Source organism: Anser brachyrhynchus, assembly GCF_964034855.1.
Source record: "Anser brachyrhynchus genome assembly, chromosome: 2".
NCBI lineage: Eukaryota > Metazoa > Chordata > Aves > Anseriformes > Anatidae > Anser > Anser brachyrhynchus.
The window spans coordinates 17,526,911-17,551,341 of NC_137695.1; the positions used below are offsets into that span (position 1 = coordinate 17,526,911).

The 24,431-nt window shown below is 35.6% G+C and overlaps 1 protein-coding gene across 11 annotated transcripts in view; it reads left to right on the forward strand.

Moving 5' to 3' along the window:
- MPP7 (MAGUK p55 scaffold protein 7) overlaps positions 1 to 24,431 on the forward strand; it is a 152,488-nt gene that overhangs the window by 115,183 nt on the left and 12,874 nt on the right. For 10 of the 11 annotated variants that reach the window (XM_080583312.1, XM_080583321.1, XM_080583322.1 and 7 more), the window contains 7 exons: positions 347 to 428; positions 1,394 to 1,479; positions 3,282 to 3,356; positions 4,008 to 4,204; positions 4,725 to 4,789; positions 14,602 to 14,640; positions 21,981 to 22,151. In XM_080583312.1, coding sequence (XP_080439438.1) covers positions 347 to 428; positions 1,394 to 1,479; positions 3,282 to 3,356; positions 4,008 to 4,204; positions 4,725 to 4,789; positions 14,602 to 14,640; positions 21,981 to 22,151 — 715 coding nt within the window. The remainder of the gene's footprint in view (positions 1 to 346; positions 429 to 1,393; positions 1,480 to 3,281; positions 3,357 to 4,007; positions 4,205 to 4,724; positions 4,790 to 14,601; positions 14,641 to 21,980; positions 22,152 to 24,431) is intronic. The other variant, XM_080583320.1, reaches the window with a different exon arrangement.

Here is a 24,431-nt window from a genome sequence, read left to right on the forward strand (position 1 = left end):
TAATAGTTTAGTACACTTTTAGCAATGGACTCAAATAACATATGCTACAGCAAACGTTAAGTTGAAAAGTGAACTTTTTGTGCCATTCGTGCTTTTTTAACGCTGTATATGTACAGAATGCCCAAGTCACTTCTGAATGGAAAAGTCGTCCCATTTTAACAGGATGGCAATAGAGCAACATACCGGAGCAACATAGCTTGTATATTCTTTACGTGAGCAAGTATCATTTTGGGTTATTCACACATCAATGCTATGCCAACTTTATTCATTTTTGTGTAGCAAATATTTAGTGTAGGGATTTAAATTTATGGTAAGACTAACCAAGAAACATTTTTTTTCTTTAAAGGGGGCTACTATTAAAAGGGATGAACATACTGGTGCTATTGTGGTGGCCAGGATAATGCGTGGAGGAGCTGCAGATAGAAGTGGTAAGGTGTTGCTTCTTGGTACAAGCCATTCAAGTTATAAAATTTAGAAGATGTGATAAAATGGGAGTATTTTGTACATACGAAATACTTCTGTACCACAAAGATATTTGGAGTTTGGGCAGTTTTCCAAAGTGATGTTTCAATACCGGAGAAAGTATTCGTGCTGAATTTTTTTCCCCAATTCACTTGCAATGACGTGTCTTTTGAGTTAGCAGGTAGAGAGGAGTTTTTTCTTTTTTTTTTTTTTTTTTGTTAGTTAGTTTGGCTGGTTTTTGATTTATCCTAATTTGTTTCCAGTTAAAGACATCCACTCAGAAATGATGAGATAGTCTAATATAATACCTATAGATGGAGAAACTCATGATGGCTACATTATTCTATGTTACTACATTTGGAGTTTGCAGGTCATTATCAAGATAGCAGCCCATCCTTGACTCCCATTATTCAGTTTGGGATGCTCAAAATCTGAAAGAACTCAAGCAAGAGATCCTGAATTATACTCTTAACGTGACTCTTTTCACTGAAGACAATCTAAGACAGCTGCGTTTCACACTTAGGTGGGATAGTGGAGTAAATCTAGATATATATCATTAAATTAGGAAGCATTTGTACCACAAATTAGCGCTCATAACTTAAGTCATCTTTGCAGTACTTGCAGCTGTGTAGCAATAGGAAAGTAGTATGAGTAGAAAGAGATTTGGCACAGACATTTTTCAAACATCTGCATAAAAGTCTGGAAAAGTCATAGAGTACTGATTTTTGGGAGGAAGGAAGGAAGGTGAGTAAACCAACCATCTCAAACTTATCTATGGGGACAGTAGTTGTAGTTGTGTTCACCGTGTATTCCTGTTTTTAAGTTAGAGGTTAAAGTAGATGGACAAGGGAGACAAAAGCTGAATTTTGACAGCTCTTTTTGTATTAGACATAACATATACTATTTAACAATCCCTCTTTTCCTTCTGTAGGTCTTATTCACGTTGGTGATGAACTGAGGGAAGTCAATGGGATTCCTGTAGATGATAAAAAACCTGAAGAAATAATACACATTTTGGTAAATACGAAACATTTTCAAATTAATTTGGGAGAGTCTAAAAAAAGTAATTAGACAAATTTCTGATGTGTTTCTTAGTAAAAAAGTATATTTTGCAGTAGTGCTTTTTCTTCTAGTACCATCACCTACCAACCTCTATTTCCTTTCTCTTAGAAAAATGATTTTCCACACATTAGATCTATGCAATTACAAATGACTTGTAATGGGTTAATGATGGTCACATGGCTGTAAACATCTTGCGGACCTCAGTGTATCCTCTGCAGTTTTTAAGATATACAATGATTTGTTGAATTCAAACTTATAATTTTTTTGTTTCTAATGCATTAAATTCATGTGAAGATGAATTCATAATGTACGTGCATGATAGAATAAACTAACTGGGTATGTTAAGAGTATATCTTAATTTGTATAGAATGATATCTATAATTATGTTTATACTTCTCTGAACTACACAATCTGTAAAGCCAGCCTGTTTAGTCACTTACAGATCCCTATTGCAAATTAAGAATTCAGACTCTTCCAGAAATATTTAATATTTTTATACCAAAGAAACAGATTAGGTCATGACAGCTCTTTATATTCATGGTATAGTCATTTTTATATACATAAATACATTGCTGTCCTGATGAATTGAATGGCTGTCTTACAGTTTTGGTTCAATTACCAAGATGATTCATTTCAAGTGTTAACCCAGCAATATTCATACTGGCTTTATCGTTTTGTGTTCCCTACAGAAACATATTTTCCTGCAAAAATTAATATTTAAAAATCTCTAGAAACACAATAGCACTAGAAAAGGTGTGAACAATTTCCCCATTTACCTCCTTGAGGTACAATATAAACATCAAAAGCTATTTAGAGCTTGTTTCAAAAGTAACAGAATTATTGATTCCAGTCCTATGGCTGGTGAAATAAGAACTTGGCTGCTGCTTGTCAAACAGTGAGCTCTTGGATCGCAGACATGCAGGCAGAAGTATGTCTCACTTGGTAGTGGACAGGCCTGTTTCCATTTTGCTTAAATCGTTGGCTGTCTGTTGCACTCTGCGAGTTTTATGAAACTTGTCAGCTGCATGCAATAGTAGCAGAGTCTCCAGCTGATTAGCACTTCCTTCAATAGCAAAATGTCACTGAGGCAGTGGGAATATATTGTGGTTAATAAGTAAAATGCAGCCAGACACACTTTAAGTGGGATATAGGGAAAGATGAATGGATGAGGTGGTTGATGATGGCTAACTTGTTTTAAGATTTATAGCGGAGGACTTTTTTTCCATTTAGTACACGTAGTCTATTCAAAAATGTTTTTTTTTTCTGGTTTCTTTAACTTGCCAAAAGAATAAATCCCCCCAATAGTTTTATATGATAAATATGGCACAAGCCTATTTGAATTTTTCTATCAGATTTTTTCTGAAAAATGAAATGTTAGTTGGATTTTTCAGGGATGTCCAAACTGTGCCAGGAGTCCAGCAGTTGCTTCTAATATGTGTGTATTTTAGCTGTAGCATTTGCTCCTGCTTTCGGTGCAGAAGTGGAACCTCTGAAACATGCAGGTTCCAGGTTTTAACAGTCCATCTGTAACCCCAAGTGACACAAATAAATCATCGGGTTTTAAATGAGTACTTGTAATTTTTGCAGTTCAAAGTTCTGTATGGTGAAGCTGTCAAACTCCATGGATCATGTCTGGGAGAGGATAGATTCACTATATTTTGAGTATTTTAATTAATTTGAATTTTCTTTCCTTTTAAGATTTTCTTTGAAACGTACAGTTTAATTCTCTGTGCACTGTCTTTTAAAATGTTCACTAGGCTCAGTCTCAAGGAGCAATTACATTTAAAATTATACCCAGCGTGAAGGAAGAAACACCAGCAAAGGAAGGCAAGGTAGGCAAGTTCTTAAGAATATTTCAAAAGCAATTGTAGTAAGTGTTACTGCTGAGGATCAGTATTGTTTGCTTGGATGAGAGACCCAAGAATGTGACTTATGCCAGTTTTTCTAACATAATACTAACATGCTAGATTTACAGGTGAATATGACATGGTTCTTAAGCCCTAACATTACAGTCATGAAGTTGGCATAGGTAACCTTCAGTCTTCTTTGAGCACCTGGCTTGCTTCCAAGTATTCCTCCCATTGTAGTGTGGACAAAAGACACTTGATAGCACCTTAGTTCAAAACTATCTTATCTTCTATTCCTCTTTTTTTTTTCTTTTTTTTTCTTTTTCTTTTTTCTTTTTTTTTTCTGTTCCTCATGGACACAGTGTTCCACTGCAAAGTTTGAAGTTCTGTTTACCTTTGGGAGTCGAATCTTGCAGCCTTCACTGCATAGTGATTGCGGTTGCAGGAGCAATGAATAAAACATTCCTCTACTAACTTCTGATGTTAGACTTCCATAAGGATGTTTTACAGCAGTAAATGTTTATTGCTTTACATGATTTAATTCAATGTTTTTGAACAGTGAACACAAAAATGGGAGATACCTTTGGATTACATGTTAATATTTTGATTCTAAAGAAAAAGCACTGTTTGTTTCAGATGTTTATCAGAGCCCTATTTGACTATGATCCTAATGAGGATAAAGCAATTCCTTGTAAAGAAGCTGGACTTGCTTTCAGAAAAGGAGATATCCTTCAGATCATGAGCCAGGATGATGCGACCTGGTGGCAGGCCAAACATGAAGGTGATGCCAATCCCAGAGCAGGCTTGATCCCTTCAAAGCATTTCCAGGAGAGGTGAGCTAATGAGAAGCATAGTTTTGTCTTTTATAGTAAGAAAATCACTTATTTGCAGAGTTGTTAAGTTAGCATAGTTGTCATACACATGCTCATAGATTACAAGGGTATTATAAACCTGCATTTGCAGCAAGACAACTGAACTTGGAAACCTGTTGCTGAAATACTTTGGATTTCCTTATTTGTCTGGCCAGAATTAATAATGACAAAAACTGATAGGATAGCACTGATCCAGATTAAAAGAAAAACCATATGGAAAATAGCACATCAGTATCTGTATTCACACTGATGTACTATGCAGGAATAACAACTGCAGCAGATTTTGGAGAGCTTACAAAAATTTGAGGCTCAGGATTTAATTTTTTAGATTGTGAGTAGATTTCATTGTTTTAAATTAATTTCTTATAAAGTCTTCTGGATATTTTGCAATAGTCCCATGATGTTAAGTGTTTATTAATCCCAAATTTGCAGTGAAAACTGAGGAGTTTGTGTCTTTTCCCTACCACCTCCCATTTTATAGGAGATTTGCACTAAGAAGACCAGAAGTGCAGATTCAGCCACTGAAAATTTCCAACAGAAAATCATGTAAGTCTTTTAAGCTGGAATAGAAATCATGCTCTTGATCTCTAACCTTATAAAATAGCAGTTTGTTTCAGCCCTGTGACTAGAGGATGCATTTCTTCAGGGCACAATAGCTTCCTGATCACATTGTATCAGTAAGAAAATAGATAAATAGAACAGCTGAAATTAAAAGCTTTAAAAGCAGCAACAGTTATTCCCAATTCTCTGACTTTGTTTTCAAAGCACTGAGCCCAATTAATGTTTTGATATATAATATTTCAAAGGTTGAGGAGTGTTCTTTTCCTGTTGAAATAGTGCAGAATTGGCTCAACAGTTTATATAATTTGGACTGCATCAATATGGTGAAATTTATATTGAGAGTGAGATAAAAGGTCGGATATTCTCCCTTTCCTTCCCCATATAGTTGGTAATTTTTTATGTCATATGAAGTAGCATGAATTTTTAAAAGTCAGGACACTCAGCTTTTCAACAGACTTTCACAAAACAATGTACTGGTTTTTAAACAAATTCATACTTAGTAGTTTCTGCTTTTAAATACCGTAGTTGCACAATATAAGAAAAATAAGCTCTAAGAAAGTGCATACATCGAAACAAATATTTTCTTTCCACTGGAATTTACATCAACATCTGTTTTAAGTATTATTGCATATTTTACTTGACCTGTTATTTCTTTCAGTTGTACAGACTCATAACAAAGTGAGTACAATGTAAGAAACTATCACGCTTCAGTAGGATCTAAATCTTAAATACAAACATGTTTGTGAGTTCAACTAGAAATATTCAGAAAGTGGTCTAAAATTTCCAACCATCTTTCATTCTCTAACATTAAAACAAAAAGTGTGGATACTATGGCAAGCAGTGGATACTGGCGCACTCTATGCAAAACTAAATGCATTTAACCTTAAAACTTCTCACCGAGGTTTCTGTTGCTATTTTCCTAACTCCTTGCTATGGCTTTTGTGTTCTGAATTTTGATGGTTACTGTTGGTTTTCTAATAATCTGCATTTTCTCTCTTTCATTCCATTTCACATTTTTTTGCCCTAATTGTTCTATTGTATGCCCTATGGTATTGTTAACTTGAAAGCCCTCAATTAGCTTCATAATTACAATAAGAGATTATATGATTGCACTATAGCATTTCTAATTTGCATAGGTCGTAGAAACAAAGAGGAGCTCCTCCAGTTTATAGTAAATCTGTTGTTTCTCTAGGTTCTAGGTGAAGTTGCTCTGCCCCAGTTTTGGAAAAGTGTCTGGTCCCAGGGTATAGCTATTTCTCTCTGTCCACTGTTCTTGAATCTGGATAATATCCTCAACAAGAGCCTTCAATTAAGGTGGCACTGGTGCTTTTGAAGAGGTAAATCAGCTGCTGCAGCAACACTGCATGATTTCTTTTATAATGGACTGCATCTTTTTAGTGACCTTCAAGTGAAAGGTTTTACAAGATGCATCTCACCATTCCAAATCGGCAGCCTGAACTTGATTGTGAATTGCCAAAATTATAACCCAAAGAAAACTCACAGTGCAATGTCTGTGATTTTTGTCTCTGCTGTCTTTATTTGTTCTGACTTACCTAGTGTAAACAAGGGAGAAGAGTTCCTCTCTTCCTCCTCTTTCCTTTAAAACATGACAGAGCCTTCAGTTAATGCAGTATACCTGTTACCATTCTCTTTTAGACTTTCTCCAAACAAAGCTAGGTCCAGATAAATATCTAGAAGTCTGTGGTGCCTCTTGAAGGAAGAAAGACAGTGGAGTAATAGAGAGTTATCATTTTCTGTCTTCCTTGTGTCTTCGGACAATCTTCTGCGACATCTGCCTGATTTCCATGGGAAGAGTGGCAGTGCTGTTCTGAGTAGATGTTCATCCCTTTGTTCAAAGACCAAACATGTTTTTAGTGTTGGGAGGGAATTCACATCCTTCATAGACAAGGCATTTTAAAGACCAGAATTCACCTACAGAAAAATTTCATGACTAGGATGTTGCTTGAGTTGCTCTCAGGAAAACCTTCCATTTGCTTGGCTTTTCAAGAAGATACCATGTAAGCTGGGAGACTGCACCCTTGTGATCCTTCTACGGTTAGGCAGTTTTTTCCTGTTATCAAGCACAGCAGTGACACTGTGAGATGTGGAGGCCTTGTCTGTATTAGTTCACAGCACTCACCTTGCCAAAACTAGGAGATGCTGGTAAACCATGCATACTCAGATGAGCAAACACAATATTGTCGATAGCAGAAGTGTGTGAGGAAGGTGACATAGAAAATAGAAAATTGGGAAGGACTGCTTGGTCTAATTTGTCTGATTTTTTTTTTTTTTTTGGTTGGGCATGGCCCATTGATTATTGTCCTCTAAAGTTTTATTTAAAATCCCATATAGAGAGGTAGGAAATTGGTAATGCTTGATTTCATGTGATTCTTTTTCAGCCTATGCTGTGGGCCTTCAGCATGATACAGGGTTCTCCGTTGTTTGGATGGGTAGTTGTTCAGTGAAAATGATGTCCTGTAGATCTTTCTGAACTAGCTATACATTCCAAGGTTGTTTGCTATTGTAGTTGATCTCACCCACTTGTATCACCCAAATTCCTGTAGCAGTTTGGATGGAAAGGGCGATTGCCAGTAGATTCCCTACAGCTTCCAAAAGACAAAAATCTATTGATTTAACAGAGCTGCTAATAAACGTCCCTTTCCTGAGAGGACTGGGACTTGCACTAGGAAGCTTTCTTGGGACATGGTAAGTAGCACTGGATGCCAGCCTGTTCTGCTTAATCAACTCATTCCCCACATCCCATGTTTTGTAATGAGGAGGAAATCTATAACTGAGAAACACTCTGTTTTCTTGAATACCAAGAAAATAAGAATCAACTCTGGTTTCTTATGTGGGCTTCCAGGGTACTAGTGTCTCTCTACTTGAAAATTAATCTAAAAATGAGTCAAAATCTTACCTAAGAACTATCTTATCACTTTTTTTCCCCTCTCTCCTCAAGCCAATGTTGGGAATTGGGAAGGGCAAGTTATATTTAACTAGAAGAAGAGCTCTCTGAAACAGTCAGTAACTATTCAGAGTAACTAACATCTATCACGATTGTTTTTTAACATAATTAAATGTTTCAAATACTGCAGGAAACTAGATTACATTACTTTTGGAAAGCCTTTCTGTTTCCAATTTTGATTTTCTTGTACTTTTCAGCATAGCAATGCATATTGTTAAACTGTACACATATTTATGTATTGTAAATTTGGAAGCAAAAAAAAAGGGTGTTTTTTTGGTGATACTGACCAGCTTGTATGTATACACATCTTCAGGACAGCGAGTAGAGGAAATTTTCCACAAATCATTTTCAGTGATAATCATTTGCACTGAAGAAAACAGAAGCCCAACCTAATTCTAGATTGTTAAAATGATCAGTTTACAATGGAAACGCCAAGTCTTAGTTTCAGTTTAATAGCCACGTCAACTGTTTTACTGTGTCTCTGTGTAAAGTGACTATAAGTAAAATTAAACACATTAGCTTTGTGGAAGATAATTTCCATACATACACCTCTCCCAGAATCTAGCCATTTTCCTAAAAGAGATAACAGAAGCATTCTCATATTGCACAACTCAAAGTGTAGAACCTTAGTATGTACATTGAGAAGAGGGCAAAGCTATTTTGTATTGAAAGGTAAGTGAAATCACACTTTTTTATTTGTAAATAGAGAGGGTGCGTAGTCTAATGGTGTTTGGAAGTAAGGTGATAATATAGATGGACCCTACAGTGACCAGAGATGATTTTACATTCAGAGGAAGACCCAGAAAAAGTCAGAGTAAAAAATAAGGTGAGAAGCATGGGAGCAAAATTTAGTATTGAGGATGTAGAAAAGGAGAAAGTATTGGGCAATGGGGAAAGAAACGAACAATGGAAGAATAGGTGGACGAGAGTTGGTCCATCAACCTGTTAGGCATAACCCCAGAGAGGATGGGCTTTGAAATGATTAAATAAGTGTAACAGTATTATGCAAGAGCACTACAGTAGTCAATATTTCCATGATAGTTCAGTTGTTTCTTGATTGTTTAATTCAAATACTAACATACTTGTTTTGCTAAGGTTTTAGAAACAGTGAATGCAAAAATTACTAATATGAACTCTGACCTCTTTCAGTTTATTATTATTGGTTAGAAAACCCTCTTAGTAGTTTCAACAATAAGATTTTAAAAGTTTTAAAAGCATGAGATAAGTGGCAGTTAGATGTGCTGACTTGCTGATAAAATTGATAGCATTATTTCTGAAGCTCAGAAATAATGGAGGGATAACAAACCTCTTAAGCCTTTTCAGCATTTCTCTCGATACTTAACAGTAGTTTCTTTTCAGCAAAAAGCAGTGTTACTTGTGCATTAATACTATGGGAAAATTACGCTGGAAAAAATGGTGAGAAAAAGCAGCATAGAAAAGAAAACAGGGAAATGGAATGAAAGTAAAGGACTGGAGATGCATGAAATTGTGTGAGGACTAACCCTGCCCCTGCTGGGACAGTGGACCTGGCACAGGGTATGAGGGGGTTTTGTGGGATGTGGAGGGAGGGGACAGTACTGGTGTCTGGCTGCATGAAATCAGCTGAGGTATATCTGAGCTTATTAGCCATGGCTGATTGCCAGCTCTGATGAAATCTGCTTCTCCGGTATTCCTGAGCTATGCTTAACGGCATTCCTGGCTTTATGAGCTCATCTTAACTTGGGCACAGCTTTGTAGCCAAAGTTGGCTCCGTGAGTTCTCCTGCCACTGCATCCAGGCCAAGGAGTGCCAAGAGACTCAGCACAGGGAAGAATTAATTTATTTAATTTTTCCCAGCCTGCTAACTTGAATACAAAGACTAATCATATTCTAACTAAGTCACTGCCAACAAACATCATAATTCTTGGGTTTGTAGCTTTAATCTGTAGATAAAACATTGATCACCTGTTGTTTTTTTGAGGGAAAAAAAGTATATTTCTTTAAATAACAACCAAATAATTAAGTTACTGTTCTGCACTTATGAACTACAATAGTCAGCCAAGATATTATATCCTTTCAGCATAATTTTGCTTTCATAGCAGTTGTATTCTCATATATGTGTTGTCTCTGGTATGAAAATTAGTGGCAACTTTATATTTTATACTAGTGTAGCCTGTAAATTCTGTTAACCTATGCAGTGCATGCATATGTATATATGTATATCTGTGCCCTGTGTGTATATTTTTATATAAATGTGTTTATGTATGAAGCATCTAAGACAGAGCTGTTCAGAGATGTCTTTTGCTTGAAAATACATTTGTTCTGTATATTTAATGCGAAATGTTAATACTTACTGTGGCAAAGTCATCATTATATAGTTTTTCTAGGGCTTAAAATCTATTTTACTTTCAATTTTGATTTACCATATGTGATTGGCATTGTATGAGCAAGAGGAAATATTTAACTGCAGCCAAATGGTGTTCATTCAAACAAGATGTAACCCACTTTATCCAGAGATGAGTGTCTTGTGAATTGAAGATCACGTACTGCCTACAAAAGAATTTAACCAAGCTGAAAGAATGAAGGCTTTGTACCACTTGTACTTGAAGACCAAACATTTAGGATAAATGTATTGTAGGACTCTTTTGCTTGTTATAATTGCTGCACGAGATTAACTATGCCTTTCTTCTCAGTATTTTTCTGTGTTCATGTTTGATACTTAATTGCCCACCTGCAAGTAGTTAGAGGAGTAAAAACAAAAAATACACCAGACCTTTAGAGTTAAATTAGCATCTTTGTTCAGAAGTCTTCTGTCCTTACAAATACTAACTTCCTACTACCACAGAAATTAAGGAAACCTGCAGCTGGATGACATTTGAATCAAGGTCACATGAGACAGAAGTGGAAGTGGCTACCATAAACTTGCTCTGTCCTTCACCGCAAGACTATCCTTCTACATTTTCCTAATTCTAGAAATACTGGTATCTGATGATGTTGTGAGAGGATTAATTTAGATCACCTTAAATTTTCCATAAGATGAACATGTGTGCATTGTTTGATCTATAGAACCCTGTAGGATTCAAAACAGTACAAATGTCCATTGATATGTGGGGCTGTTCCACACTAAAAAAAAAGTGTTTAAAATATTCATTGTAATGCAGATTGTTGTATATCACAATTTCTTGCTTACTAGAGTGAAAAAGAATTTCAGGGGTTATGTGATGTGAATGGAGCTGTTGGATCTACCTGTGGCCTGAGAAACATTCAAATAAGATTCTTCGATGAAAATATTGTTGGAAGTCAGCAAGAGTTAAAAATTTTAATCTGGTGCTGGACTGTAGTTTAGATGAGGCCCCCAAAATCAAATCTAAATAAATTTCAGTTACAATACATACAAAAATAAAATGTATGTACTAGTGGTTTGCATTGTCACAGTGTAGCATATTGGCTATCCTGAAATCTTTCTAAAATGAATAAAACCACCTACTTCCTAAGCTTTCATTGCGCTTGTGTTTCCTATTTCTTTTTTACCATTTCTATCTATCTTGTTACTACTTCACTGTTGTTTCATTCCTATTCCACAACTATTTTCTTTGTAACTCCTCTCCCTTATCATACTATAAGTAATTTCTTCTTTTCTCAGTTTTATTTATTCTGCGTTGCCCTGTGTTGTTTTTTTTTTAATTTTGTCACTGCTTTTATTTTCCTATTTCCCATCAGATTTCCTCCTTATTTTCTGTCCTCTTTTAGTCTCTTATTTTTTCCTTCCAGATAAACATCTCTGTTTCCATTCCTACCCCACTTCAGTTCAACGAAACTATATTGGCCCCAATTTACCCCAGTTTTCTATAGCTCTAAACTCCGGAGATTTTGGCATGTATCTGCAAATATCTGCTGCATGCATACAACTGCTTCACACACATAGAGCTGAATTAGTTAGCAGTGAATCCTAATAGGACACTTACTGGCAAATAACATCTGCCTTTAGTAGGGACAGACAATAGTCCTAGTAAAATTCCTGGTAAAATTCAAATTGGGAGCTACGTGGTGATGACTGTTTCATATCTGTATTAAGCTATGGAGACCCACTTATTTCCCACATCTTTTCATTATAAACTGTTACATTCATCATTAGGAGTAGCCCAAGAAAGCCAAGATCAGTATTAAGAAGGAAAATTTATAACAACAACAACAAAAATTGAGAACTCCACCTCAGCATTAAATCTCGTATTGTAGACTTTGTGACTTCTGCTCTCCGGCATCACCTGGCTCACTTGAGAATCCTAACACCTTTAATTTATACTTTTGCGTTAAATGAAGCATTAGATCAATGAATTAATTAAGGCTGTTCCCTTTCTTACCAAAAACCTGTGTTCTTTTCAGCAGTTCTTACCTTAGCTAAGCTGCTGTAGCTCCGCCATTTCTCATATGTGCAGGTGGGATTGTGCGAGTGCATACCTGTTTGTACATGCAGACCTATTTTTCTCCTGGTCCAGCCTACTGAGTGCCATATGGTCACCTCGAGTATAGAAATAAATTGTAAATATGATTCAGTAGTCTCCCAAATTTTTAAATTATTTTTAAATTATTTAAATTATTTTTAAAAATAAGTCCTCAAAAAAAGAAGTATCAAGAAATGACTCTGCAAAACCATATTCTTCCCCCAGCAGAAAAGACTTTTGTACCTATTTCATGGGATGAAATGGGAAAACTCTTCCCTTTACTCATACAGGCAGGAGATTCGTGACCTAGCCTTTGCTTGAAACATCAGTTAGGCACGATGGATTTTAAAATGTCTCTTGAATAATTTCTCCATGTTCCGAAAGAAGATGTGCTTCATGGAAACTTAAAAATATTTAATATTTTAGACGTATTTATCCAAATTTCAAAGGAAATTTTAATAAAATCTAGATTGTAAAATCTCTATAAATCTAGACCTCAATATATAATGTCTCTGTGAGCAAAAATCCATTATATAGATATATATGTATGTTGTTTTTCTTTGCTAGTCTGAAAATGATTGTAAAAATATTAATTTTCCCCATCAAGGAGGCAGAAATTTATTGATTTACTGTGGATAAACAGAAAGTCAAGTCTATTATAGTAGCATAGTGTCAGAGAAATAATGACAGACTATAGAAATTTTTCCAGCATTTTTTCAGCTACAGCAATAGACATTCAAAACCATACAAAAAAAAAAAAGCGCAAAACCCAGCTCTAAGGGCAGTAGCAACTGTTATTGTAAATGCAGAAAAATACTGAGATCACATTCATGGTAGTGATTCTTAGAAATTCTGGGTTAAGACTGATGAAATGGGATTAACAAACTCAGTGTTTAATACGAAAGAAATCATCCGTAAGAAGTGGGTAAGGACACTGCTACCAAATAAATAATAGAAGAATCTCATGCAGGAAACATGCAGCACACATGATATTTCATTGTCTTTTTAGGTCCATTTCTGTCTTTGAGTGTAGTTAAACATGTAAGTTGAACTCAGTTGCTGGTATGTTGGTATATACCTCAATATAATAGGTGCTATCAAGAGAATTTTAGAGTAGCTTACATAGCTACATTTTTTTCCTATTTATGAAGTATTAAACAATAATACTTTGTTTTTTTGGCTGTTCTAAGATGAGGAAGCGGTTGAGTGTGGTAGGTGCATTTTTCTTCTTAGATTTAACTTTTCTTTCTTAAGTTATGCTTTCACTCCATTTAATGATTTCCTTTCCTATTTTTCCTTTGTGCTTCTCAGAGGAAATTGAAGGTACATGTACAAAAGTTTCCCTGCATAGCCCAATAATTTTATTTAGAGAACATGTGTTTAGAATTAAATTGAATATAGTCCAATGTTTCTAAGAGATGTTATATATATATTGCTTCTATATTGCCACCAAATATACTGAATCATTTTAGAAGTAGATAAAAAATACCAAAATAATCCTAGTTGCTTCATGAAAAGCTCCTTAACTTGGACTATTGTTTTAAACTGTTTTCTCTCTTTTTTCGAACTGTTGTAAGATATGTATAGAAGAGGAGTGTCATAAAATTGTAGTAGCAAAACTTGGGTGGGCTGAGTTGGAAAGAGGTGGTTCTGACTTAATTACATGGCCATGAGAAGTCTTGCATTTCTAATTAATACCAAAGAAGTATTTCTCTGAGACGGTAAAAAGTTCATCCATGTAGTATCATCTTTACTGTTTTCCCTCTGAGTGTAGCCGGTTACTGTTATGCTTGCAGCATATGTTAAAGTAATAGCAGCTGATCTCTTGTAATTTTTTTTTTTTTTAAACTTAAGAGGCCTTTGTTTATAAAGGCATTAGAAATTGTAGCTCATATTTTTGATCAAAGGGCCTCTGGCATGTAAAAATATACATTATAGTTATTTTATATCAAATGGGAGGATGTGTTTTTGATCAAAAACCTTTCTGTCTAATCCAGTGAGCCAAACTTAAAGCTAAAGTCTGATAATGTGTAATTTACAAAAAAAGCTTGATTTACATCAAATACATTTTGCTTTCTTTTAAGTGGCATCCTATTTTCTATTAACTGATAAAGTGTGAATAATACAATGTTAAAATTCTTAGAATGTTCGCCGTCATCAAAATTTTTGCTTGAAAAGGTAAAAAGATCAGTGTGCATGCTGCAAAATCCCAGAATATCTCCAGTTAAAATATAAAACAATAAATGTTGTTTTATGTTTTTAAGAAAGTGGCTTATTGAAGGCTTTCTGATGCTATGCTTTGTACAGTTGTCATTTTTAAGTACTTTCTTCTGTATTTTTTGCTGGGCTTCTAACTATTCTGCTTTATTTCTTGGCTCTTATTCTGTATGCTTTTACCCTTCGTCCAGAAGATGCTGAATGTGCTGGTCACAACAGTGGATCCTATCTAGGTGAGCAATTGGTTACAAAAGACAATTTCTTTCTTTCTTTCTTTCAGCTTCTTTTCCCTGGAACTGCTGTGTCCACTTTGCTTTTGGGGGTAATCTGCATACAAGTGTCTGTACTGTGCATGAGAAAAGCATGAAAACTAAGGTTTTAAAAATGGCTCATTGGATTTGACATAAAGGATTTGTGTAGTATAGTATGCCATTATCTGGTTAATCATAAGCTACTAAAATGCTGTACTGATTTTAAGTTTAAATAAAAAATATATATAAATTTGGGAGAAATACTGACTTTTTAGGTATATTAACTCAGCAATGTGTTTAATGTAACAATAAGGTTACAATATCATGAAAAGTTTAAGACTTTAAAGACATGCTTTCAAGGTTTTATCCAAGGTTTGCTTACCTTTTCTTTCTTTGTACTTGTCTGTCTAACAATTTTGGGAGGACTGAGTGAGAGTACAAAGCAAATTTGCAGGCACTGGTTCTTTTTCCACATTACAAAATAAAATAAGTCTTAATAACTCAATGGCTTAAATTTAGCTTTAAAGCTAGTCTGAGCTCAATGTATCAGTGTGGGGAGGGGGGGAAGAAGAGGGGAAGGAGTCCTTTGGCTTCAGTTTCAGCATTCCAAATTTCAAACAAAAGTAACATTTAAATAAGGTGAATGTTCCATAATATGTTTCAACTTTTTAATTTGTGCCATTTTAAAAGCTATGTAAAAATATTTTAGTTGAAACTGTCCAGAATTCCTGCCAGCTGAAGGCTGGCTGGCGTGGATTTTGTGGCAACCAGCCCTTTTCCCAAGGCTTTCATCCTCCTACTACAAGAGGAGTGGGAAGAAACATGTCAAAGTGCCTTGGTACATCCAAGCAATCAGGCTCGCTGAAACACCTTAGACCAAGACTGTAAATCAGAGATGGCTTTCATATTGTAGTGTGCTGTTTCTAAACATGGTATGTAAATGGCACCAGGAACAGACAAGCTATCCAACTGAAAGGACTTTGACCTCTTTCCAAAAGCTTAGTGGAGTATGATTTTATCATGCATTTGTGTAACTAATGGTCATCTGATTGTGCTGAAAATAAACTGTTACACTTGTTAGTAAATCAGCTATATTAACGTTGAATTGCAGTTGTATTGAGAGGTTGAAGTATACTTGAAAATGGAGCTTTGGATGTGATTCCAGATGAATTACATTTTTGTTATCAAATCTTCTCTTTGAAGACAAAATGTTCTTTTTTTTCCCATCTTTTCTTTCTGGTTGCAGTGTTGAAGGTCAGACTATCATGGTTTTGCAGTCAGGTCTTAGTGGGCTGCTGCTGTATTTGAGGATGACAGCAACAAAGAAGAACCCATTTTCTTCGTGCTGTTGCCCGTTCCATGAAACATTGGGGTCAGCAGGTACCAAATGGCTCAGTCGTCTAGGAAGGAGATGTCTTGAGGAAGAAGCTATTGTCCTAGAGACAAAGAACAAAAAACCAAGATGATGTCCAGTTAACTTAGGCAAAAACTTTACAAAAATTACTGGAGATCTACTGTACAATGCAGGCAATGGTTTTATCTTTTGAGAGCTTCCACACGCTGGAGTGCTGCCATCAGTCCACTGGCGGTCCTTCGGCCTTCTTGTGCTGGGTCTGTGCCATTGGAAGTAAGGTGACAGAGATGAGGGCTGGGAGACAGAACAGCAGGGAGAAAAAAGATGTGTCTAAGGCTAGGAACAATCTTGGGGTAGGCACACAAGTATATTCGTTGATTGTAAATAATTAGATACTTGGTTTAGAAATTAGAGGTTTCTCGGAGCTCTTCACTCCCCCAAAAACCAGCAGGCTCCCTATCAGTGAATTTGTCGGACGCTGAAAACAGCGTAATCTGAATGTCTGCCTGTGTTCTGCAGTACTGGTTTTTGGCGTGAATCCTGAGTATCCCATTTTTCTGAATATATATGCTCTCGAAAGATGATAGACATTTATGGCTCTCCTTGCTTACAACGTAACTAAATTTCTAGGCAAGTCTTCAGTTTTACAGCATGAAGTCTTGATTAAACATACTAAACTGAAAACAAAACCTGAAACATTGTCACTGAAGGACTTGGGTCACCCCAACAAGTTCAGGATGTCTGTCAGTGCGTCAGAACCTATTACAGGAACAAGGTAGCCTGAATTAGTTTAACCAGTAATGAAGGAGCTGAGCTGTATCACCTTGCATTTACAGCAGCTAATATACACATATGAACGGTTAGCGTCAGCTGAGTTATCAAGTATGGTATATCTTTTTGCATGTCAGAATTTTAGAAAAGGTTTTCAAAGTACAGATGCACTGGCAACTTCCTAAAGTTTCATTCTGGTGTTAATAGCATGTAATCACATCAAGTGAACTGCAACAGTTCTATTTTTAATTCTTGTTTTTAATTCAATTTTCTGGCTTGTTATGGGTTTAGGGCTCTGTGTATGTGTTCACATTTCAGTCTGAACCAGGATGTTCTTGGAGTATCGGAATTCCTCTGAAAGGGTTTGTACTTCAGATGCACATGAGGTGGTCATGAAGTGCAATCAGTAGAAGAGACTTTAAGAAAGCACAATTTCTCTACCTTTTGGGTTCAGATCTTTTATGCCCAGGGTTAACCTACTATTAATTTGAAGGCTCCCCTCTAAAGTGGCTCAAATAAATTTCATGATTTTTCACCAGTTCCTAATACTTAAGTTACACTCTTGTATTATGCGTTTCTGCCTTAATTTCCTGAGAAATTGCTGGGGAGAACATTAGGAGTTCGTCTTTGCCAGCCTTAAATTCTAGTTACATTACTTGAACCTTTATGAACATACAGTAAATATAGATGAATATCATCTGTTTACTATTCTCAATTTTGTCTTAAAAATCCAGACATAATCTAAATTTTTATTAACCCTGTCTAAATGTGCAAGCTGGGAATCAGTCCAGAAGCAGGCAGAGTAAGAAGTCTGCTCTGTGTTTGTGTAGTTCCTGTGTAACAATAGAAATACTCAGGATACGAGCGAGTGTAAAAAATCCCAATATTTTGAAGGGGAAAAAATATCCAGAAATATCTAATAAAATATTACAATATTTTACAGCATTTTCTTACAAACCTTGGTAACAACCATGGTACTAGAATTATTTTTTGTTGGCAATATGAATACTAAAAGTACATGTAAATTTGTTTACAAATACCATTTTTTCACTAAAAGTTATGTAAGATTAGACTAAATTCATCAAAGGATATACATCATTTAAACATATACTTTAGCCCTTGTTTTAGAGAGTGAAAATAAACAGAGCACATATAAGTGTTTTATAGAATTCTGGAGCCTGACTGGTGAATTCGTGGAGCAAAGCTGAATTTAAATTATATTTCCTGTTAGCGTAGCTTCTCCGAATTTGAGAAATTAGCTTTCTAATATCATGAACATATTTGAATTTACATTCATTCAATGTAATCACAATCTTTTGTTCGCTTCTTTTGAATTTTATTACTAAATCTAAAGAAACACAGCATTTTACATTGGCATTTTTTTAAAAGTATCTCAGGGGGTACAGGATGTGTTCGTGCATTTCCAGTTTTCAGTTTGGGTTTCTGCATGAAATCCAAGTGGATTTCTCTATGCAAATGTAAAGATGTGTATTGCTAGTCATTAAAAGAATAAACAGACTTTTATTTTGTTTTTCATTCTTTTTCTTATCCTTAAAGATGTAAGTGGTTTTTCTTGGATTGTCGTTGGACCTTAATTAAGTTTATTAGTAGCAGCTTCTGATTTTTGTTTCATGTTGAGAAGTGTTTGGAGACTTTTGTAGCTGGAGAACATTTGTTCTTCATATTTTCTTCCCGGCGGCTGTTCTTATTTCACCAAACCTGTTACATTCCAGGGGTGCTTTATGGGTTAGCATGTTCAGTAGGCTTCTAGTCACAGAGCTGAAACCGGTGCCCTGGTGCAAGCTCCTTAATATCCAGAGTTTTAGGTTGCTGTGGTGACAGAATTTTCCCCTTTTATTTTATAGCCTGTATACTTGGCAGCTAAGGTTAATTTCTGCTGATATCCATATTCCACAGACAGTATAGGTTGCAACACCTTTCACATTCACTGAATTTTATTTTATCAAATATCCTGAGCAAGCAATTCTTTTTCCCTCTGTTCTCTTGTAGAAGTTTACTTTTAAGCTTAATCCTTTTACAGAAACTCAATTTTGTGTTATTTCTCAGTGTTGCTTCTGTTTTTCCATGGTGATTTTCACTATATTTTTTAATAATGCTCTATTGTTAACTTAAATATATGGAGTTTGGTTTTCGTCTTTCCTAAATTGCAAAAGATGCAAACGTAAACGGGATATTTTTTTTGCTTGTTCATAAATGTATTCAGACCTTGCAAGCACAATGTTGTTTCAGTCAGCTTAATCTTTCTGCACAGTCATAGCTGCCCAGCATCTAATGTAATTATATATGCAGAGTTTGATAGAAAACATTTATTAGCAGTTATTTAGAAAATAGCTTCTGAAGGTCATAGTAAAGTTAAGCCACATATGTGTGGATGTATAATGACAGATGTGAGAGCGGGAGAGGCATGTTTCCAGGAACGCAGTAGCAGTATCGTAAAAATGTGGGATATATTTGAAACAGTCTCATCTCTTCTGTCTGTACTGTACATTTTCCTTGGATTTGAAAGCTACTTAGAGCTAACTTTCTTGGGGCTTTTCAGATGTGCTCTGAGGAAGAACTTTCAAATTGACAATAATCTTCGAGTGACAAGGCAGTCCCCATACCACAGCTCTTTCATATTCAGTCGTTTTACAAGGTGCTTTCACAAGCATGCTGCAGAGAAATCAGTTATACTGGAAATTGCCTTTGTTATCTCTGACCCCCGTATTTGTGTGTTCTTTTTAATTAATGTAATAGTTTTCTGTAACCTATAGGTAAACTTGCTGTTGAAACTTCTAAAAGTAAAGGAAAATACTACTATTTTCATTTTGCCAGTTAGTTTCAATCTAAGAAAGGTCAAATGTTTTAATCAAGGAAGCTCACGTTAGCAGTGGAACCATGTCACTTGAGTCTTGGTGATGCTTTATGTGTAGCCCGTAAAAGTGACACGGGACAAATCAGCCTAAAGATTGCACCAAAAACATTCTTATATTTTTATTCTTTATTTTTTTATTTTTCCCCACAAAAGAAAACACCATACGGTTTTGTTCTCCTTTAAGAGGAAAGATTGAAAATTCTCCAATAACCCATGTCCTGGTAGTTTGCTATTGAAATCTGAATGAAGTGGGTGGAAGAAAGAGGAACGAGTTACAAATCACCTTACTAAAACCTAACAGTAGAAATTGAATTAATCATGAAAATTTCACTAAAAGGATATTTTTCCAAAATATTTCACATCTCAGAATTTAAGCTGAGGTTAAGAAGCTGTTGGTAAACGAGCTATGAGACATGGCTCAGAGGCATGGAGCTCAATTTTCAGGAACAGTTTAGCTAGCTTTTAGGGCAGTTTTTTAACCTGAAGCCTTTCAGATGAGACCTCAGGAAATTTATAACCCCTTTTCACATGTCTGTATTGCTAATGTTGCTGTTAGCTTTTATTTATATAGTTGCATATACTGTGATTATGTAGCGTCATAATGGACTTTCACCCTATTGTGGACAGGATCTCCTGGCTCGTGATTATAGTTATCAACACTTTGACAAAGCTTTTCTCACTGCAGTCACTTCAGTGTTTGTGTTCTTTTTTTTAAGAATAAAATAGCATAATTCTGTCTATTTCATTATGTTTTCCTATTTTATATTTTGGTCACTGTTTTATCTCAGTCCACCTCCTTCTCAGTCTAGACATACGGTAGTTCTTAAAAATGGCATCATCCTTTTCTGTGGCTGTTAGCTCTTCTCCCTGTTCATAAATTTTAATTTTACTTATTCATATTTTGGATATGAGTGGTCGACATCCCTGGATTCTCAAAACAAAATTTCCTTCCTTTTTTGTGTGTATGTATGTATTGCAAAATTCCTATAGGTAATAGGGACTCACATCAGCAAAATAAGTAGGTTAACATGCTTTGTGATCCAGGTTCTGCAAAGATTTATGCTAAGTGGAACTGTGGGTGTGCAAAATGCTAAGCCTGTAACAAAGCTTTATAGGATTTTGCTTCAGATCTGGTTCTAAGTATTTGCAGAACTGGGTGTTGAATTTGCCAGATACTGCCTTTGAAGAAGAAATTGTAATATGATTACTTCTCAAACACCTAAACATAAGTGCTTTTACAAGTTTATGAAAACATATTGCTGAAAAATGTGGGGTCACCAAAAGTTTACATGTGTTTACTGTCCTATGAAATATTCTTGGGAGAAAAAAGGTGTTGGGATTTTTTCAGTAATTTTAAACTGTTGTTTGTGTTCTACTATATTACCACCAAATAATGAAATCAGCTTTGCAGCCCTTCTTTGCAGTCCTTTCTGTAGTTCCTTCTAGAACAAAAGCAATACAATAGAGATACCAGTAAAATTAACGTAAAGGATTTATTTGAAGAGCTGTAAGGTAATCATTAACACAGGAGTAAATTAGTTTTTAACATATGGTGTTGGGGGAAGTATACTGTTCTGCTTGAAAATGCCTATGATAATCTCTTTTGTAAATACTTAATAGCTATGTGAAATTTCCAGTCTTGCAGATAGGTACTATAGATGTAATACTGTTGATGCAATTGTAAATGCAATTTTAATAGGAATATTAACTTTCAATTTCATGCTAACATATCCATAATACAGCAACTGTGTTGTCTAAGATGTTTCATGGTGTTTTGGAATTTAACTGACAGTGTTTGGTTTTATTTTTAAACATCTTCAGGAAGGGTTCAGTGTGCTTTTTTTGTAGTATCAGCATGGAGCCAAGCACAAAAAATAATTCAATTAATTTTCATTAACTCTTTCAACCACTAGATGTGTTTCTACCATATGTTGTATTTGATGTCTGTGTGCCATGATGATTTAATAGAAATGCATTAAGTATGGTATGAGAGTCCAGATTGCATGAATGTTTTCCTTGTGTATATCTCCTAATGTATAAAATACACAAATTTTCTAAATATGTTAACAACTTAATGTAATTATTTTTTACAGCTTGTTGTAACTGTGATGATTTTATTGATAATCTTAATTTTGCAGTTTATATAGGTATCTGACATAGTTTTAAACTGTGGGAAAATATCATTTTAATGACATGGCTTATTAAACATACGGTGCAATTTTTATTCCATGCACCAATCCTCGAGTGTTTGGAAGAGACTGTTCTCAGATATTTTGAGGAGACTTACTTTCTTATTTTGAAAAAATCCTGTTCTTATTGCAGCTGGTTTTAGAAGAAGCTTTCGTCTTAGCAGAAAAGATAAAAAAACAAACAAATCAATGTATGAGTGCAAGAAGAGCGATCAGTACGACACAGCAGATATCCCAACATACGAAGAAGTTGCAAGATACAGACGACAACCTAATGACAAATACAGGCTTGTAGTTTTGGTTGGTAAGTTGTTTTCAAATTAACATTAACCTTATTTTTAACCTGGTAAAACAGAGGGCTGACAATTAGCGCAATATTTACCACAGACTCGTTCATATGGAGGGGATCTTAGAAAGTCACCTAGTCCAACCTCCCACTCAAAGCAGGATCAGCACTGAATTCAGAGCAGGTTGCTGATGACAACAGCGCTGAGAATTTGTCTTCCCACCGTGTCTTCTCTTCCCACCATTCACCTTGGTAAAGAGGCGGGCTCCATCTTCTCAACAAGTGTTAGAATGGTGCTGTTGGGTCCTCCTAAAGCCATCTCTTCTCCAAGCTATACAAGCCCAGTTCCACCTTGCCTGTCTCACCTGAAGGTCATACTTCAGCTCTCGATCATCTTGGAAGCCCTCCATTGGCCTTCCTCCAGTTTGTCAACATCTTTCTTGTAACACAGGGTGCAACATGGACTGATTATTCCTCAGAGTCTAACAAGTGGGAAGAATCACTTCCCTCAATTCACTGGCTATCCTTTTGCTGATGTAGTCCAGCATGTTGTTAGCTTTCATTGCTGCCAGCATGCGCTGGGGACTCATGGCTAGCTCAGTAGCCACCTGGAGCCTACCCTTTGAGCATGATTGTTCATGCAGTTTTTCACCTGTCTTGTAGTCCACCCATCTAGATAGGATATCCTAATTAGTATATACAGATGCTCTAGAAGACGATGTTTACAGCCTTGCCAAAACAAAAATAGTTGATGTTAAAATATAGCTACCGTGGTGACTAATCTGAAGCTGGCAGTCAATCTGTACTAAAACTCTTAAGAATTAAGTCAGTGCTCTGCTCTTAAAGATCATTCAATATAGCAATATAGAAAAAGAACAAATACCTGTGGTCAATCAAGACAGTATCTATAAGGGGACAGCAACGAAATCTGCTGTGTTAAAATAAGTAAATAAGCAGGTTGAGAGAAAGGTAGATGAGAGGTGGACCTCTGTGTGCCAAGAGCAGATGTAAATATAGCTGCAGAATATCAAAGATGTCACCCTTAGCTTTCTGTTCCTCTGTAATCTGTCACCACCATAGCTTCACTACAGTATTTATTATCTAATTGAAATGTATTGCTTCAATCTTCTAAAAAAGGAGGAAGTATATTATTTTAAATTTTTCAAATGTAGCCATTGGAGTGCCAGTGAGTAACCAATACTGCCAATGAATAATGTCTCATTAATTCTTGTTTCTTTTGCAGTAGTACATAGGCTGATGCTTCATTAGTAAAGTTTCCTCCATTCTAAAAGCAGCAGAGCAGAGAAATATGACCCTCTATCAGGGACTGTTATGAACTGTTGAGTAGCTATGTTTTTATATCACTCATATCCAAGGGAACATTAAATTTAGTTTTTAATAAACAGGTTTGTCACTCTCCAGCACTAAAATTCAGCCACCTACTAGTGTGATCACTGCGAGATTGTGGGCTATATGCAACAAGTAATAACATGGTTGAGTTGATTTTACACTTACATCAACAGAGCGCAGTGCAAAAGTGTGATAAGTAGACTTTTTATAACAAATTGCATATGTCTGATCTAAAGAATACCTAGAGATTTCATTTGATTTTTGTTGTAATAAATCAAATGAAGAAAGTGTGCTTTTTCAGTAACAAAAGCAGTTCAGAAATTTATTGCAGACTTCAGTAATTCTGATGTTTTTCTCTGGATATTAAGGGCAGCTTAAGTCTGGCCAATACCATAAAAATGTCTTGTGCAAAATGTGGAAAAAGTAGCAGAGCTAAGCAACACAGGTATAGTAGGAGTGAATACATTCTAAAAGCTTTTTGTGTGCCAGTAGCAGCGTACAATATAATCTGTCAAACATAACTTGGTTATTATTACCAGGAAACAAAGGGACAGATAATGAATTTATAGCTGTAATTGGTGGGGACACTAAATGTCTGTTGTGTTATGCTAAGCCTAAATGCATAATTTACTGTTGGAAGGCTTTTGAGGTTTTGTTTTGTTCTTTTTTAGGTAAAGAGAGTTTGACAACTGTAAAGTGGAAATTTCTTTTGGCCTCATTTTAAATTGGTCTAGTCTAATTTACAGAATGCAAATTGCATACATAGTAATTTTTAGTGCCCTGTAGTGTGATATATCTTAGTCTCAGGTTCAGCTAGATGTATTAGTTTGTCAAGCTTTTACCTTGTCTGCAAATGTATGCTTGTGAATAAAGTCCTGCATATCCTTGGGGCTAAAATAATGGATCATCTGGAGTGCTAATGATACAGATGCTTCTGCTGTGCTGTCT